Raw genomic sequence first — 18219 nt, forward strand, 5'->3', positions numbered from 1 at the left:
AAGTTGATAAACTTTGTGTCTCTGTCAGACTAAAAATCTGATTTTGGCTGATCAAGATCAGTTAATTCTGATGACCCACAAAAGGGAGGCATCATTCTGAACTATAATGTCTGAATAATCTCATCAGTTGCTGATTGGAAAGGGATTTTGTAACACAACAAATAAGTGGACCAAGTGAATTATTAACACAGACTTTAAAAACAGAATAATTGTCTGGATCTGCTCTATTTTACTTACTCTCAGCCCAAGTTCAGACCTGTCAGTTGCTTTTCTGAGGTCACAAATATCCACAGCTTCTGCATTTCCTTTCAAGTTGTTTTTTTCCATTTTAAGCTTCTGAATGTCTTCTTGAATCTAAAAAGCAAGTTAGGACAAAAATCGACCAAACCCTATGAGGTTAATTCAAATTAAATTATTCCTAAATACAGGAAAAAGGATCCATGTGACTCCCCATACTTCTGTACTATTATAAACCAAGAATACAAACCCAAGTACTTAAACTGATTGTAGAAAGGCCGGAAAAACTCAATTTTAAAACAAACCTCACAAAGCAGTGACCATAAACTTCAGGACTGAGATTCTCCGCTTAAGGAAGGATGTTTCCTCACACATCTGACACATGGCACAGGTGCTTTCAGTGGGCAGGGATCTCAAAATCCTTAAGGAGGGACACAAACTGCAGGCAGCCTGTGAGGAGAGCCCAGCCCATGTCAAACCCGAGTATTCACGTTAACCAAACAGCTCCGGGCTCCCCAGCCCCGCAGCACCCACAGCCCGATCCCCGCTCCCTCCCGCTGCCCCTCAGGCAGGGCCGAGCCCCGCGCGTCCCCCGTCCCCTCACGGCACCGGCCGCGCCGCGCTCAGCCCAGGGATGACCCGGGGTGCTGAGGGGTAACCCGGGGTGTCCCGGCTGCTCTGCCGGGCCAAGAGAGGCCGGTCGGGGCAGGGAGGAGCCGATCCGGGCAGGGAGGAGCCGTTCCCGGCGCTGTCCGAACCCACAGGGCAGCGTCAGCCCCGCTCCGGCCGCGGCCATGGCGGCACCGCCGCTCCCGGCAACGGGACGCGCCGGCCGGGCCGCACCATCCGCCCCGCCGCCGGGGGGGGACAGCGCATCCAGCGAAGGCCGAGCCCGCGCTCCGCCCGGTCCCTCCCCCGGCCGCGCCCCCCGCGGGCGGTGGTAGCGGCGCGGCGGAAGGGGCGCGGCGCGGGCGCCATGGCGGCGGCAGCGCGGCCGCTGGCGCTGCTCGCCAGCTGTGCCGCGGGCTTCGCGCCCGAGGAGCTCGTCAAACGTGAGTCGGGGCCGCCGCGGCGCCGCAGCGGGCGGAACCAGGGGTCGCGGTTTGCCCGCACCCGCGCGAACCGGGCTGGCAGCGGCTCCCTTCAGCCCCGGCCTTCAGGGGGGGTGTTTTCCCCTCAGGATCACAGTTCTCTCCTCAGGGTCGCTGCCATCCCCTCACAGATCCAAATTTCCCCTCAGGGTCACCGCCATCCCCTCACGGACCCAGTTTTCGCCTCAGGGTCATCGCCATCCCCTCACGGACCCAGTTTTCGCCTCAGGGTCACCGCCATCCCCTCACGGACCCAGTTTTCCCCTCAGGGTCACCGCCATCCCCTCACGGACCCAGTTTTCGCCTCAGGTTCTCATTTTTCCCGTCAAGGTCGCAGTTCTGCTCTCAGGGTCCCAGTCCTCCCCTCAGGACAGGGGGATCGCAGCCCCCGAGCCCTTGCAGAGGGTATCGGGAGCCTCCTCAGTGCTTTAAGGAAATAATTCACCGCTTTCTCAGTGCGGAAGGACTGAAAGGGAAAGCTAAAAATTCTGTCTGTCCTGCAGCTGGTAGAATTGCAGATTACACTCGGTACCGAGTACATAGAACTCATTCAGTAGGAAGTGGTTTTTCCTGGAAACCAGTTGCTGTTTTTCTGGCTCAAAAAGGGAACACAAGATCTGGTAGTAGAGAAAGCCATGGTGGAATTTCTGGTATTTTTAAAATATTTTTAAAATCGGGAGATTTCCAGGAAGAAGCTGTTCATGATCTTGGTGGGTTGCCTGTGTTAGGACAGCCCTGCTTTTTAGGGAGCAGTTTGCTGTGCACACTGAGATGTAGAATTTAACTCCCTCAAATCTTCTCTGGATTTGGTTTTCTCTCTTTCTGAACAGTTCTTAGAACCTCACCAAGCACAGGGCTGCCCCCAGGAACTGGCTCCCTCCACCTCATTAAAGCACATTTTGGAAGAAAAATAACAGTACAAGATATGCAGTCAAAGGCTTCTCTGTCAGAGCAGCTGCAAGACACTGAATTATTTAAAGATTCCACACCTAAAATAATATTATTACCTTATTTTTGAGGAAGGTATAAAGCAAATTGGAAGGAATTACTCAAGGTTCCTCTAGGTTTCCCCTTTGATTACTTTGCGTAGTAAAATGAAACAGGTAGAAAAGGTAGGTGAGCAAAAAGCTACTTAATCTGAGAAAATCTTAAAATACAAGCTCATATATTTTTAAGACTAGTACTCACTTTGGAATATCTCAGCTTCCACTGCTCCCAGTACCAAAACTGGAGTCTTGTCTGTGTGTCCTCTGACTGGGTTACATTAAAACCCTCCTGAAAGAAATAAAATCTTTATTTTATTTTATAAATAATAAAAAGATTTATAAATAAATCTTTATTTTATTTTATAAAATAAAATTGGATAAAATAAGTACCATCAGCATCTTAAGTCCCAGGTGACATTAAATCAGAGGCAGCAGACTGTAAAACATTCAAGGACACCCAGGCAGGGACGGGGCAGCAGTGGGGAGGGTTTGGGGGGGTGAAAGAACCTGCCAGAACTTTCCAGGCCAATTCCAAGACTTTTTCCAGGGTTTTCCTTCTGTTCAATGGAAAAGGGCTGGAGGATGAGAAGCAGCTGATGATACATTTGCTAGATATATTTTTATTTGTTCAGGTTTTTCTGAATGCTTTAATTCATGGGACACTGTGGCAAAACAAATCTTTTTAAAGTGCTCAACATAGATCTGCCTGTTATTATTGTGATGTATTACAAAACTGCAAATAAGATTGGTTCCGTTTTCATTCTGTCTGACTGTTCTTCCTTTTCTTTTTGGATTTTTACCACTCCCCTCCTCCCCAGCATATTTGGGCTCTCTTTACTCCTTGGTGTAATTTTAGGAGTATTTTTTATGGTTCATTCCACCAGGTGGCTCTCAAGGCCCAGAATGTGGGAGCTGCTCCATATACCTGACAGCTCTGAGGATTTGGGAGCATTTAGGGCATTATGTTCTTAAAACATTTATTCAATCTGAAAAACACTACGGAAAGTGGTAAATATCTTAATCTCTTTGGGAAAAAAAAATTGCAAAAAGAAGTTGTAATCATTAAAAAATTACTATTACGCACACAATGTGCTAAAAGTGCTGAAATACTACTTGGGTATTAGGGAACAGGGCAATTACTGGGAGAGAAATTCCACAGGGAACTGGCAGAATCTCAGCATGAAGGATGGGAAATCAGCAGCACAATGGGATGAAAGAAAACCCCTTAAAACACAGGAACAAGCAGCAGTAATAGGAAATGGGACATGGCCTCATTCTAGCAGTGCTTTCAGACCTAAATCTGTCCATGAACTCTTCTAAAAAATGTCCCTTACAAAGCAGATGTGAAATTCATATCAGCTTCTGAAAACCTTTTCTGAGGGTTCTTCCCCTTTGTATCCTTGTTAGGGTGACTGACTCAATGACTTCAGAGCTGATTTTGTTCCTCACCCCATTTCCCTCCCCAAGTCTTACTGCTGATTTTCTGGGTTTCTGTAATTTCTGTGGACCCTTTTATTCTTAGCCTCTTGTGGCATTGACTTGTAATTCTGTTAGCTCAGACTGATTTTAATTTACTTACTTATTTTTAACTGTCAAAACACTAGTAAAGGGAAATTAATATCATATTCCAAACAAACCCCTGAGAATACAAAGCTCAGAACCCAGGTTTGTTTGGTGGTGACTCAGGATCTTTGTCCCCCAGCTCCAAAGAGAGGTGGGTAATCTTAGCATGGAATATCATCTGGTTAAAGATGATCACCTGAAATCATCTGAAAAATAATTGCCATCCAAAATAAATCAAACTTGAGCTTGGAAAATCATTTAGATGTGGCACTTCTTATTTTAAGCAACTCTGAGAGGAGACTCCTGTTTCACTCTCTTAAGGAGGAAATGGCTCCAGGTTTCTGTTTCCAAGGTCACATTTCTCCCTCAGATTCCATCTCCTCCCCAGGGCTGCAGATGATCCTGGTTTGCAGCTCTCCCTGCCTTGTGCCCCGTGCTCAGTCACCAGATCCACCTCTCAGCTTTGCAGTTTAGTTGTAAAAATCACTGCAGCCTTGGCAAGGAGGTTTTCCTGTCTCTTTACTAACAAGATACAGATAAATTCAAATTCATCTCCAGACTATTTGGGGAACAGCCTGTTCCAGCAGCTCCAGGAAAAGTCAGTACCTTCAAATACAAATCCTTGAAAAGCCATGTGCTTTATTCTTTAACTCTTCTCCTGCCCCAGGCAATTCTGGATGGCTCAGTCCATTTTAGAAATCATAGACCTGTGTTCCAAAGTGTCCACGAGTTCATCCAGCCTGAACAAGGTTTCCTGGCCTTTCCCTCGAGGAATATTGGGGTGCTGTGCTTCCAGCTCTGCTTCAGCTCCAGGAGTGTTCTGGGAAGGTTCCTGCCTCGGAGGGCAGAGCCTGGCAGCACCTGAGCAAAGCACTGGATTTTAATGGTTGAGCTCCCACAAGGAATTTAATGGGAATTGCAGATGAATTGTAGGAACTGGGTTTATTTTCTCATTAGTTACCTTCAGCTTTTGGTCACAGTTAAACAGATCTTTACATCTCAAAGAGCATGCAAGGGTTGTAATAAAGTTTAGGTTTTCTCTCCATACATCCTGTTTACAGCTACTGAGTGTGAGGTTAACACTTGAAAAGGCATTTCCAGGAAAACAAAAGGCTTTCTGCAGCTTTTGGGTCATACTTTAGACTGAAAACTAGAAAATAAACTCTTTTGAAAGCTAAGCAATAAAATCTGGGACAGAGTAACAAATTGAGTTGAATTTTTAAAGATCTTGATTATGTACTGGTTTATTGTAGTAAAGATGGATCTGCATTGGCACTGTGCTTTTCTAGACAAATTATTTTCTTGCTGCTGCTTTTACCCTCCTCCTCACCCTTTTTCTCTCCTGCAGGTATCACAGGAGAAGATGACCTGACTGTGGGTGCAATAACAAGTGGAAGAGTGAATTTCTACCCCTGGACGATAGATAACAAATACTATTGTGCAGATATCCACCTGTGTGTGGTCCCAAACACGTTCCACGTGACTGCAGAGATCGCCGAGGCTGTGCAGGCATTTGTGGTGTACTTTGACAGCACAACAGTAAGGGCTCTCCTGCTTCATTCTCCTGCCTTCTCACAGTGAGACCCATCAACCAGAACCCCACCCATCCCCTTTAAGTGTTTATTCACTGGCAGAAGGTCAATATTCAACACTAACTATTCCATTTCCCTGCTCACAATAGCAGCAGTTTCCTTCTCCCTTACTCCTCTCCTCCAGCTGGAAGAGGCGTTTTCAGGAGCCATTATGCCACCATGGCAAATCCATCTGCCAGCTTTATTCCTAGCTGGTGCTGCTTCTTAAAGGCTCCTTTAGGACAGACAGAATTTTGGGAGCTAAACATAAAATTCAGGGCATTTCACCCAAAATTGTTTCTACTAAACCAGCAGCAGTGAAAACTGGTTTAGCAGAAACCAGAAAGGTTGAGACAAAAAAAGCCCATTTCTTTATATAATTCAATTCTTATACTTTTAAAAACTAAAGTATTGCGGAATGCACTCTGAAGAACACTTTTCTTTTGCCCTGCAGAAAACTGGACTGGAGGGTGTCTCTGAATGGCTGCCCCTGACAGAAGAGTGGCTGCCAGAAGTGATGATCCTGGTTTGTGACAGAGTGTCTGAGAACGGTAGGAGACCCAGAGAACTCCCATCCTCACTCAGAGCCATTAGCCTGCATAATAATTCACTTTGTAATTACATCAACAATTACCTCTCAGAGTTTGGGTGAGAGTGGCCTGGAGAGCTCAGGGGAGCAGGAGCTGAAACCTTCAGTGGGATGTGTTAGAACTCAACCAGAATTTTACCAGATTGCTCAGAGTCAGCTCTGTCCTGCCACTGCAGGGGGACTAAAACATTCCTGCTGCTGGATGTGCATGACCCTGCTGAAAAAGGGGGAGAACTTGGTTGCTAATGCCATTTTTTTGACATTTGGACATTGAGCACACACATTTGCTGTGGTTCTAGGCCACAGCAAGCTGGGAGGTGCAGATGTGTCCCTGCAGCTCAATTCAGTGTCAAAGCCAGAGTCAGCAGAAGTCTTCATTCACACCTGCGTTGTACCCTCTGCAAAACCATTTGATTCTGTTCCTCAGTTCCAAGGAGGAGTTTAACTCTATTTTTGCAAGCCACAGTGAATGGAGGATCCATGCCAGCTGCTCTACATTTCCCATACACTCCAGAGCAAGCAAACAACTTTGAGGGAATAAAACACAGCTAAATATTCTGATAAATGTGCTGGTACTGGTCTCAGATCTGCTCCTTTAATACCCATTTTTGTCTCCCAATTTAGGTGTAAACAGACAGAAAGCTCAAGAGTGGTGCATCAAGCATGGCTTTGAGCTGGTAGAGCTCAGCCCTGAGGAGCTGCCTGATGAAGATGGTAGGTCTGCTGCTTCTCTTGCCATTTTGAGACTGAAAAGTGCCCAGAAATACCTTCTAAGTAAAGTTGTGCCCCTTGCAGTTGTTGATAGGGCACATGATTACAGCATGGAATGCTCTGGGTTGGTGGGGCTGTCTCAGCTGTAAAAGGTCAGGAGGGGGAGGAGGTTATTTCCTCTGAGAAATTCCATTTGTACCCTCCCAAATCCAGCTGCTGTTTGTGCAGCACCTACGTCAAAATATCTGCTCCTTTTTCTGGCACTGCCCTAGGACTGTATTGATACATCAGAAGTTTTTATATTCCACTTGGAAAATCAATCTAAAGAAACATTTTTCTGCATGAGGGCAGAAAAATTCTGGTTTTAAAAAGACTTGAAAACTATTTTATGCTATCTTGGTACAAACAGTGACATGATAGGCTGAAAATGGCAGGTTGTTAAAAACATTTCAGAGCAACAGGAGCTGTTACACAGGAAATAAACCAGTTTCAGAATCACTGGCTGCCCAACATTTATAACTTGAAAAAAAAAACAGCAAGAAGAGTCAAATGTGGTGTTCCACTCTTGAAAAGTGACTGTGCATTTCTTGACAGCCTTATCAGCATCAGCCTTATCTCCTCACTTCAGTGACACAAAAAAGCATTTACACCTTACCTCCCTGGAGTAAAATGAGATAACTGCGGGCTGGAGAGGAATTAGTCACTAACATTTGCTCTATTTCAGGTTCTCCAAGCACACTGCAGCCACCAAAAATAATTCACTATAAAATCCTCACTGCTACACATCCCACCCCTTTCCCCCCTTTAAGGGCCTGCTAAAATTGGATCTTGAGGAGCTGGGAAGTTTCCCTCTCTCCCCAGCATGCCTTTAAAAGTGTTTCCCTTTTTTTAGTCAAGGAGGGTGATTTACAGATTTGATTCACAGAAACTGGGAAAATCGGAAGTGAGGACTCCTTAGACTAAACAAATACTAATTGCTTTAAAAATAGTAACCTTTAATCAAGTTATTTTCCTATTGAATAATTCTGAATAAAGAACAAGCTCTTTGCCATTTATGGGAACGAGCTCTTTACCATTTCTTTAATGGGAATAATAACAACTCAGGATGTTAATTTGTGGGTTATTGGGATACATGTTCTTTCCCAGCTGTTTAATCTGGTAGTTGATTCACTGTGACTCATGCAGAGGAGGAACTGTTCCTGTGAGTAACTTATTTACCCCCCAAACATTCTGGGTGAGTTACAAAGGCACAACAGATGCTGTAAACACACTGGGCCAATCTCTACTCCAAATTCTGACATTTCAGGCAGCTCATCTCAAATAAACTGGAACTTTTGTTTTGACTCATTGTCAGTTGTTTGCACAGCCAGGACAAGAGCTCTAAACTGGGACTCTTGATAAGGACTCTGATACCAAACCAAACAGCAGCATCACAGAGGGCAAAACATCTGATTTCACCCTTAAATGCATTTCTAAAGGCAGTTTCAATTACTGCACCTGATCCCTGAGTCACTTGAGTTTGTTTTCTAAACAAAAACAGTTTTGTATCCAAAGGATTGTTTGGGTGGGTTTTTTTTTTTCCCTTTGTCAACCTGCACAAACATGGGAAGCTGACTAAACTGAGGAAATGGGAAAACTGACTTGATCCAAAGTGGTGTCAAATCTATTCAGTAAATAAATTAAAATCTGAATAATGCTTTCCCTGGGCTTTCAAGTTCCTGTAATTCCCAGGATTACTGGAACTTTTGGAGTAAGTTATTGTGGGGACAGCTTTACAATATTCCTTTCCATTTTTTACAGGCATCACGCCCTTTTTAAATGGTTGTCTCAAGTTCTTTACTTTCTAAAAGAAAGAAAAATAATTCTGGTATCTATTTTCTAATATATTTCTATGCTATACAGCATTGTAAAAGATCTTGGAGTGAAAGATGGAAGTTTCTTGTCTGTTGCTATTAAATTTATATATATATACTATAAAGTATAATATACTGTCATATTATTTATTATAATTTACTGTTTCGTTATTATTAATTTATTAATATTTATAATATATTAAAGTATATTTTACTTTTATAATATGCTATAAAGATGTTACTTAATATAGGCCTCCTGCTAAATATTTAACAAAAAGGATTTAGATACCTGCAAAATGCTGAGCTCACATTTCATTATCTCTGGAAGCTCAGCCCAAGAAGTGAGGCATTAATTTACATTTACTTGGCCTCTCATCAATCAAAGGTGAAAAATCTGCATTTTGTACTAGGAGCAGAATTGGCAATGATTTTGAGAAGCCAGGAGAGGCCTTCAGCCCCACCTCTGGAGGCATGGGGTGGTGTTTGGAGCTGTTCTCAGGAGTTTCAGAGCCCCTCTCTGTTCTGTGCAGATGATTTCCCCGAGTCCACGGGAGTGAAGCGCATCGTGCAGGCCCTCAACGCCAACGTCTGGTCCAACGTGGTGATGAAGGGGGGTAGGTGGTGCCCCTGGGCCTGGCCCTGCAGCCTGGGGGAGCTCACATGGGGCAGCTGGGCCAGCACAGGCACAGCTGCAGCACAATGGGACCTTCCCCGGGGGACAGGAGGGCCCAGGCATTGCTTTCACCCCCTTGATGTCCTGCTGAGCTCACAGGCAGTGGGTGAGATTTATCACAGAATTTATGGCTTGGGTGGGGAGGGACCTCAAAGCTCAGCTTGTCCTCTATGCCAGGCTGCTCCAAGCTCACCCAGCCTGGCCTCGGACACTTCCACCCACAACTGCTCTGTGCCAGGGCCTCACCACCCTCACAGGAAGGGATTTCTGTGTAAAACTGCTCCTGTTCCAGCACCTGCTCCTGATCCCTCTCTGCTTTAACTTGCACTCTACCAATAATTTCAGTTAAATATTCCATTAATCCTGCAGGTTGCAATGAAAACTCAAAGTTAATTCCACCAAACTCTAGTAAGAAATAGGTTGTAATTATCAGCTTTACCAGACTGATACATGCTTCAGTGTAGAAGTAAAGGTTAAATTCCACATTTGTTGTAGGGGATTTTTGGTTGGGTTTTTAAATTTTTGTACTAGGGATGAGACTAGCAAGTGCAGAGATGAGATTTGGCGAAGGAGCTGTGTCAAACATTTAAGGGCTGTTTTTGCTACAGAAAACCCCACTTGAGTACATGGAAACCACAGATTTTATTTACAACAGTGCAAAAAATGGGCAACCCCAGATAATTTCCTGAGGAAGCTGGATTTCAGGTAGAGTTAGAATTTGGAAAAATCACTTTAGCCTTAGAGTCATCAGAAAAGGAAATGCTGTGGTTACAAGGGTAGATCCTTCCATTTCCTTGAAATCCTTTAATTACCTTTCTAATCACACAAACTGCTACAGAAAATGTAGGAAGATCAAACTCTTCAGGAGTGCTTGGCCTGGAATTTCTTATTCACAAAGCCTCATCCCACCACCAGCCTTCCAACACCTCTCTGCTCCCTGATGTCCCATTTCCCTCTGCTGTGGCTTCTCCCTTCCTGCAGCCATTAACTGTGGAGTGATCAAAAGCCCTGAGAGGCTGCTGTTAATCTCTGCATCTGCAAGGGGCTTGCTGGGACTCAGTGAAACCAGGATGAGCATTATTAACCTCCATTTTTTAATGCAGCTTTTTGAGGATTTCTCATTGCCCATCAGGACTGAGGTGAAGGTGGGGTGTGACTCAGTGTAACCATTGCAGAGAACCAGGTAACCTGGGCAGATGGTGTCAGGTTATTTATCTCACTTGTGCTAAAAACGGTTTTTTAACAACACATTTCCTGTATCTGGCAGATACCACCTTACAGAACAGCAGAATTTAGTCACATGCTCAGTTCCTCACAGGGGGAAATTCCTGCACATCACTGCTGTGTTCTGTAAAGGTCAGGCTCCTTGACAAATCCTGATTTTCTCTGCACAGCACCAGCCCCACACAGCACTGCTGCACCACCACAAACCCCTCAGGAAGTCTGCTATATTTAGAAGGTGTTGCAGCCTGACTGTGCCTTCAAAGGGAAATTGTTGAGCTCATTTTGCTTAAAATAAAACTTTTTACAACCTCTAACATATCTTTTGTTTTCAGCTTCCTCCAGATCCTCGAAACTGGCTGCCATGTAAATCCAACTTTAACTTTTCCACTGAAAATGACCTGCAACTCCTGGCTGGTTAAAAACCATGCAGGGAGGAGTTATCAGAGACCCTAAGAGAGTTCCAGTAGTAAATGCCTACTAGCAAATACTTACAGCACTGTTAGGTGCAGCCTTTATTCAACAGCATTGCCTTAATTCAAAACCTGTTTCCTTGAGAATTTAAATTTACAGACAGAGCAGGAATAGCCTTTTTCAAGCACAAACACCAAACTCATTATTTTATTGCATTAAGCCCCAACACAATTCTTGTCAAGCTGCAGGTTTTTTTCACACACCTATTCATTAAAATTTTAAACTTCAGATTTTTTTCTCTCACCATTAAATGCATCATTCTCACACAATCCATAAAAAGAATTATTAAATGTAACACAGTTGAATTAGAAACAAGTTTACACCAAGTGACCAATCCCACGTGCTTTGTGAGTAAATGGAGCAGCATTATCTCTACTCCAAGCCAAAGGAGCAGCCTTACCTGGGACTCTGCCAGGCAGATCCTCCCTGGAGCTGCTGTCAGGTTGGTTCTCCAGGACTTGGAGCTCCCTTCAGTCTCTGGAAGTTTTCTTGAGCAGGAGAACGTGAGGGATTCTCCAGGTGACACAGTTCCCTCCCCACAGAGGCATTAAACTGCTGTTAACCTTCCCTGTCCCTGCAAGAGCCTCTGTGGCAAGAAGAGAAACCATTTCCAGTCCTTTGGAAGAGGCTGCTTGGCTTCTTTCCTGCTTAAATCCCAGCCTGAGTGATCCCAGGTGAAGCTGCTTACCTCAGGTGGGGCCAGGAATGAGCCTGGCTCTAATCACAGCCAATTAACCTCATTTAGGGAGGCAATTCAAACAAATTGTGAATTTTGATGTGTTAATTCCAGTTTTATGTGTAAGGATCACCATGTGTCAGCTGGAGACAGGAGGAATAATAATAGGTAAAGGCAGTGGAAACACTTGGCCATGAAACAGGAGTCTGGGAATGCTGAATCTATGTTCAGAGCATCATGAGTGGTTCCTGTGCAACTACAGAGAGCATGGAATCAGGAGTGGTTTGGGTGGGAAGGGACCCTAAATCCCATCCCATTCCACCCCTGCAGGGGCAGCCACAGCTGCTCTGGGCTCCACCATAGCCACTGACTCCTCCATAAGTGGGATGAGCTAATTTTTGGCTTTCCTGCCTCAAGAACACTGTGTAAGGCATCACCCACTTCCTGAATTGCACCCAGAAGTTGAAATAACTTTTACATCCAATAAATGGAGTTTATAGGAAGGGCTTTCCAAGGGTGTGCCTGCAACCAAGTGTTGTGTCTGCCTCCTCCCTAAACATGGATCCAGGGACAAACAGCTGCTGTTCAGAGATCCCTGCTGCACACTCCAGGTTTTTCAGAAGGGATGACATTTGTAATAACTCTGGCTGAGGTTCTGCAGTGTTGGAGGAGGGAATGTGGAGCCACTGCCATTTTTCTGTGCAGGACAGATTCTAATCCCAGCCATGAACGAGGGCCATGATTAGATCACTGCATCCACCTCTCTGCCAGTGTGGGAATGTTCTCTCTCCAGGACATTCTGCACTGCAGTGTCCAGCCTTGCCTGAGGTGACTCAGAGATTGGCTCCATGTCCACCTTCACAGCTTCCCCAAAGCCAGCTCTCTGCTCAGCCCATGAAACTGGGCAAGCTGCTTTGCTTTGGGATGCAAATCCCAAACTTTATCCTGCAATCCCTGTTCGCTGACCTGCTGGACTTCACAGGCAGCTGAAGGTTTTCCAGGGAATTCATTCAGCTCCACTGCTTCACTTCTTCCCACCCCTTTGGCCAGGGATCTGCTAAAGCAGCAAAAGGGATAAAGCAGAGCCAGGGGCCCCAAATACCTGCCAGGGATGGGGCAGAACAGATCAGCTGCAGGAGCAGGGAATGGGGACTGGGGCTCAGGGGTTCTCCCATGGAGATGTGTTTGTGTGAGTGCTGGATGGGCCCAGTTACACATCCAACCCCTCAGAAGGAGAGGCTGGAGAAATGGCAAGGAAATTTGGGCAGAGCATCCAAATGACATCACCTCAACAGTTGAGTCTAGAGCTTAGTCATGAGTGTAATAATTTAGAACATACTTCTTTTAAAAAGTAACATTAAATCTTGCTTCTGGCAGAAGTCATTGTTTCCTGGCTATTTCTGGTACAATAATTTCACTTTTTTTCAGTTTTAGTTGACTAAAATACAAAGGTTTGCAGAAAAATCTCCTGAGTGCCTTGTGTAACTGCATATATTTACTACTCAGTGCAAGGCCAGTTTGTATTGAGTAGTAAACTGACTTAGAAAAACCTGACTTAGTAAAAAACACCTCATCATATCACCCATTATGCACATATTTTTATATAAAACAGGTTTAAAAATACAGCCAGTTCAAATTAAAAATACTGCACAACATTTATTATCTTAGATGACTGCTCAGGTTTGAAATCACTTTTTAGGTTGAGTTTTAAAACAGCATTGAAATACACCCTAGGCCAGCAGTGGGGAGAGCCCAGAGCACCTTGTAGTGAGAAGAAACCCTGGATTTGATGGATGAATCCAGCCAGGAATTCTGAATTAGATATTTAACAATTTTCTTTGCCATGATTGTCGTGCTCAGCCTGTTCAGTGTGAGCAAAGGCTCTCCTTGCCTTTCCTGAATCCACCCTCAGACTCGGGGCTGCTTCCCATGGAGTTAAACCTGGGCACCAGCAACAGAAAATTCTGCTTCTGGATTTTCCAGCTGCCCATTTGGGATTTACCAGCTCAGATCCCAACGGAGCACAGGCTTCCAACAAGCTCTGAAAAGACCCCACATCTCCTGTGGCTCACATTCCCTTCCCTGGGGGGAATATTTAGCAGCAAACGGTGCAGACACAGTTTAAAGCTTAGAATTGATGTGAAATTTCTGCTTAAAATCTGTTTGCAAGTGCACTGGCACGGTTTTCCATGGTGCTGTGAAATTCCCCCTCTCCCACCTGACCAGCCCCGGTATTTGCAGTAATTTTGGAATTTGTGCTTTGTTGCAGACAGGACCCAGGGCTTTGGTCTCCTCAGCACCTTGGCAGGAGCAAACAGGAGCCATGGCGGTGAAGAGACCCCGGAGACAGAAGTAAACAGTGATTCCAGTAATTCCTGCTTGCTGCTCTGCTCAGGCCCTGCCTGCATCCACTGGGGGTGCCTGGGACCTCCCCTTGTGCCACAGAGCCAAAGGAAAGAGCACTAAAAGCTCCTCTCAAGATGGGTTTGATTATATCCAAATTATCCCCTTTGGGCACAACAAAACCTGTCACTCTATGGTGTTATTGGAAAAACCCCAACAAATCCATCCTGAAATCCTTTCATGCAGCCCCAGTTCCCAGTGCTGCAGGAGGGACCTTTCATGGCACAGGTTGTGCAGTAACACTTTGAGATAACGTGCAAGGGTTTGAAGGAAAAGCTGGGAGCACCTGATTTGCTGCTGGTGTTTTTTCATGCATTACTGGATACTGAAATATCTTTGTGTCCTGACAGTCCAACCCAGGAGAGAGGGAGGAATCCCAGTCAGATGGTGGGGAGGATGGAGCTGGCACACACAGCCTGGAGCCTGACAGTGCTGCAGGTGAGCTCAGCACACCTGGCAGGGACACAGGGCAGCGTGGGGCACACGGGCACTGCCAGAAATCCCTGCAGCATTCCAGGAGAGGGGACTGCCTTACCGGCTCTGTGTGACATCTGGATCTTTGATGTGGTCTCATCAGCTCATCAGTCTTTGATGCACTCTGTGGCTGTGAATCCAGGTCATTCTGGAATCAGCAAGAAATCTTAAATACTGGATGAGCTCACATGTAATGTATCACAGAATCATGGAATCTGGAATATTTTGGGTTAGAAAGGACCTTAAAGCTCATCCCATTCCACCCCTGCCATGGCAGGGACACCTTCCACTGTCCCAGGGTGCTCCAAGCCCTGTCCAGCCTGGCCTTGGACACTGCCAGGGATCCAGGGGCCGCCACAGCTGCTCTGGGCTCCTCTGCCAGGGCTGCCCATGCTGACAGGGAAGGATTTCTGCCATAAAATTAATCACCACTGTAACAATGCCATGATTTGTCTTTATGAGCAATCAGTAAATTAAGTGTTTCTTTCTCTCTTATGACATTGGAATTTGCAAATGGGATTTGCAGCTGTTAAAATCCTGGTTTTCTGTTGAGAAACCAGAATCATTTCAACCAAGCTGTATTTCAGATCCCATGCTGGATATGGACATCCAGGAGCTGGCCAGCCTGACCACGAGGGATGGGGACCTGGAGAACTTCGAAAGGCTCTTCTCAAAGCTGAAAGAAATGAAAGGTAACGCACCTGGAGAGATGGACCTGAGCTCTGGCACCTCCTGCAGTGGCTCAGATAGAGCCAGGAGTGAGCTGGGAAGCTGTGAAATTCCTGTTCTCCTGCCTCAGGTCCTTGAGAGGTAGCTGCTGTTTCCATTCATTTGTCCTTTATCTTGACAATGCTCTTGAAAGCAGCAGATGTTGCACTGGAGTTCCCAAATCCAGGGCAGGAGGTTTTCTCTGCAGTTCCCAGACCCAGGGCAGGAGGTGCTCTCTGTTCTCTGCTCCCTCCTGAGCTTCACAGCCCCTCTCCTCTCCTTCCCCACAGACAAAGCGGCCATGCTGCCCCACGAGCAGAGGAAGCTGCACGCGGAGAAGGTGAGCCTTGGGAACTGGGGTGGGGTCAGTAAAATGGGTGATTTCTTTCCAAGCACAGTTCCTGCTCCTGCAGAGTTCCTGGATTAAGAGCTGTGAGAATAAACCACACAGTCCTATGAGAGTTGTCAGGTAAAAACTGAATAACCTGGAAGTTTGAAATACCAGAAAAGCATAAAATCCTGGAATGGTTTGGGTTGGAAGGGACCCTAAAGATCATCTCATTCCACCCCAGTGCCATAAAAAAAGACTTTCCTCTTTCTGAATTCTGAGCTGAAAGCCCTGCAGTTACTGGGGGTGCTGGCCAGCTTCCACAAGTCAATGGAAAAGTCTGGATCTCCTGGAGAACTTAATGATGCCTTAAATAGCACAGGTTTTGTAGCACAGGTGCCTCCCGTGACCTGAACCATTGCCCCTGTGTAGCTAAAATTCCTTCACCTCAGAGAGGATGTGTTGCACTCACAGAGCTGGTTGCCAGATTCAGCTGCTGCTCAGTTCCTGCTCTTTGGATGGGAAATACAAAATCTTCAGTCATGTGATGGGAATGTTCTCCCTTTCCCATCTCTTTCCCATTGTAGGTGGCCAAAGCCTTCTGGATGGCAATTGGAGGAGACAGGGATGAGATTGAAGGTCTCTCCTCGGATGAAGAAAACTGAATTCCTCTGTAGCTGGAAGTGCCAGAGCAATCCTGAGGGAATGATCCTTCCCTGAATTAGTGTTCATTGCCAAAAACCCCATTTAGCTGTAGCTGCTGCCCTTGGTGACAGCATTCCCCATGTTCCACATTCCACAGCATCTCCAGCTCCAGAGGCTTTGTCTGACTGTCCTGTCTCCTCTCCCAGAGGACTTTGGGAGGTGACACGAGTGTGGTTCAAGGAAACAGTGAAGAGTTTACATTTTACAGATGAACATTTTTATGATTTCCTCTCTGGGGTTTAAATAAACAAATGTGCTCCCAGTTATCTCTGCACACAGGGCCGGGGCTTGGGAAGTCACTCCTGAATTCCAAACTGCATTTTTCAGCTGTAGGGCTCTTGGATGGTTTTATGGAGCTTTTCCCAGTTGAGACTGGCCAGATTTGGATGAGCCATGAGGAGGAGGTTGCTGAGCCCCATCCTGCCAAGTGCCAAAGCCATTACACGTGGCCCCAGGCTTGGATTCTGTTTGGATTTTGCCTGTGTAAGGACAGGGGCTTCCCTGCAGTGCCAGGTGTTGTGCACACTCCCTGATTCCCATTGGAATGCCAGATGGCTGCTGCTGCTCCTGGGGTGGAGTTCCCTGCCCAAACCTTGTGCAAGGCCTGGCAGAGTGCACAGAGCTGCTCTGGGAGCTCTGTCCACAGTTCCCAAAGCCCTTGGTGCCCCTGGGTGGGCTCAGTGCCCACTCCCTGTGTGTCCATCAGGGCTCAGAGGGAATTCCCTTTCCTGGGGGGAGCCCCCGTCACTTCCACAGCAGCACAGGGCACAGAGCCTCTGGAATGACGGACATGGAAGGAACGTGGAGCCTGGTGAGGAGCCAGGGGAGGAAGGGGAGATGCCACCCTGGCTCCTCTGTGCAGGCACAGGCTGTGGATCCACAGGAAGAGTCTGGCCCCAAGAACTTTTCCTTATCCATCTGAAAGTCCACCCTGTTAAGCACCCTCAGTTAGGAATTCCAAAATTACCTTTTCCAGTGTCCCCTAAATTGCCGAGTCCCAGGACATGGGTTTGCCATCGATTCTTGGATGGCTTTATGTCCTGCAGCACTTTCAGAGTGCTCCTTGAATTCCCTTTTTTAATGCTGAAGCAAAGGTGAATGTAAATCATCATTCTTGGAATGCTGGGAATCATTTCCTGCATGGAAACTGCAGCGTTCAAGGACAAGAACTGCAGCCTCACTGGCAGTTTGGGAAGCGTTTCTCAGCTGAAGCCTGAGCAGGAGCTCCCCCGTGGTGAAACACCTGGTTTGGGAAGGATTCTGGAATATGAGACAGCCAAGGAAACACCTGCCAGGGACACCTTCCCAGGCAGCTGCGGGGCCTTGCTGTGACTGCACCTTCTCCTGCTCTCCATCTCTGTCCCAGCACAGAGAATGAGGCACAGAGCTGCAGGTGGCTCATTCCAGGCAGGGAATGAATGCTTTCCCCATTGGCTTCTCGGTCGCTGAGATTGTTTCTGCCCTTTCTAAATCTTTGTTGTACAATGCTGATAAATGGCCAAAGTGCCAAGGGAATGGAGTGGAGGCAGCGAAGAAAAAATGGACTTGGACACTTTATAAACCCATTCTTTAGACATGTGATAGAGATGTGACTTTTTAAATTTAGTGAGATCATATCAGTTAAAACCCAGTGCTTTGCTGCCTTTTTATGAGGTAGCAGCAGCTCATTCCCATACTCAAAACTCTTTTAAACATGATTTATTGTAAATGTGGGTCTTCTCTGTAGGGGCACAAATCATGGAGGCAGGAAGTGTGGCTGAAGACACTGGGAAATAATTTAATGATCCTTTGAGGTTGTTGTGTTGTGGTTTAAAATCAAGGTTTACTTTGCTGGTGCTTATTTTTTTGTGGGTTGTTTGGGGTTTTTCTGAAGAGACCCTTTGGTTTTGGCTACAGAATTTCTTTACAAAAGAAGTTGTTACAGAAATGAATAAAAGGGGCATTAGCGGAAAGGCA

The 18219-nt window shown here is 46.0% G+C and overlaps 2 protein-coding genes across 2 annotated transcripts in view; one reads left to right on the plus strand and one right to left on the minus strand.

The window, feature by feature from the left end:
* IQCH (IQ motif containing H) overlaps nt 1–11575 on the minus strand; it is a 61209-nt gene extending 49634 nt beyond the window's left edge. The window contains exons 1-4 of the mRNA XM_059482581.1: nt 11370–11575; nt 4484–4738; nt 2517–2603; nt 238–354 (exon numbers count right to left, since the gene is read on the minus strand). Coding sequence (XP_059338564.1) covers nt 238–327 — 90 coding nt within the window. The 5' untranslated portion in view covers nt 328–354; nt 2517–2603; nt 4484–4738; nt 11370–11575. The remainder of the gene's footprint in view (nt 1–237; nt 355–2516; nt 2604–4483; nt 4739–11369) is intronic.
* AAGAB (alpha and gamma adaptin binding protein) lies at nt 1202–18219 on the plus strand. The gene is made up of 10 exons (XM_059482584.1): nt 1202–1289; nt 5226–5416; nt 5903–5999; nt 6662–6751; nt 9132–9215; nt 13915–13997; nt 14399–14486; nt 15110–15214; nt 15521–15570; nt 16146–18219. The coding sequence occupies exons 1-10, from the start codon at nt 1214–1216 to the stop codon at nt 16221–16223; spliced, it is 942 nt and encodes a 313-aa protein (XP_059338567.1). The 5' UTR covers nt 1202–1213; the 3' UTR covers nt 16224–18219.

The sequence above is a fragment of the Ammospiza nelsoni genome, chromosome 14, assembly GCF_027579445.1.
Source record: "Ammospiza nelsoni isolate bAmmNel1 chromosome 14, bAmmNel1.pri, whole genome shotgun sequence".
In the NCBI taxonomy this organism is placed as follows: domain Eukaryota; kingdom Metazoa; phylum Chordata; class Aves; order Passeriformes; family Passerellidae; genus Ammospiza; species Ammospiza nelsoni.

What these genes read in the sequence shown, in the direction of transcription:
- AAGAB (XM_059482584.1), top strand. Translation starts at nt 1,214, where the DNA reads ATGGCGGCGGCAGCGCGGCCGCTGGCGCTGCTCGCCAGCTGTGCCGCG. An exon ending in TGACAGAGTGTCTGAGAACG is followed by an intron (nt 6,000 to 6,661) that starts GTAGGAGACCCA and finishes CTCCCAATTTAG; the next exon opens with GTGTAAACAGACAGAAAGCT. An exon ending in AAGAGACCCCGGAGACAGAA is followed by an intron (nt 13,998 to 14,398) that starts GTAAACAGTGAT and finishes GTGTCCTGACAG; the next exon opens with TCCAACCCAGGAGAGAGGGA.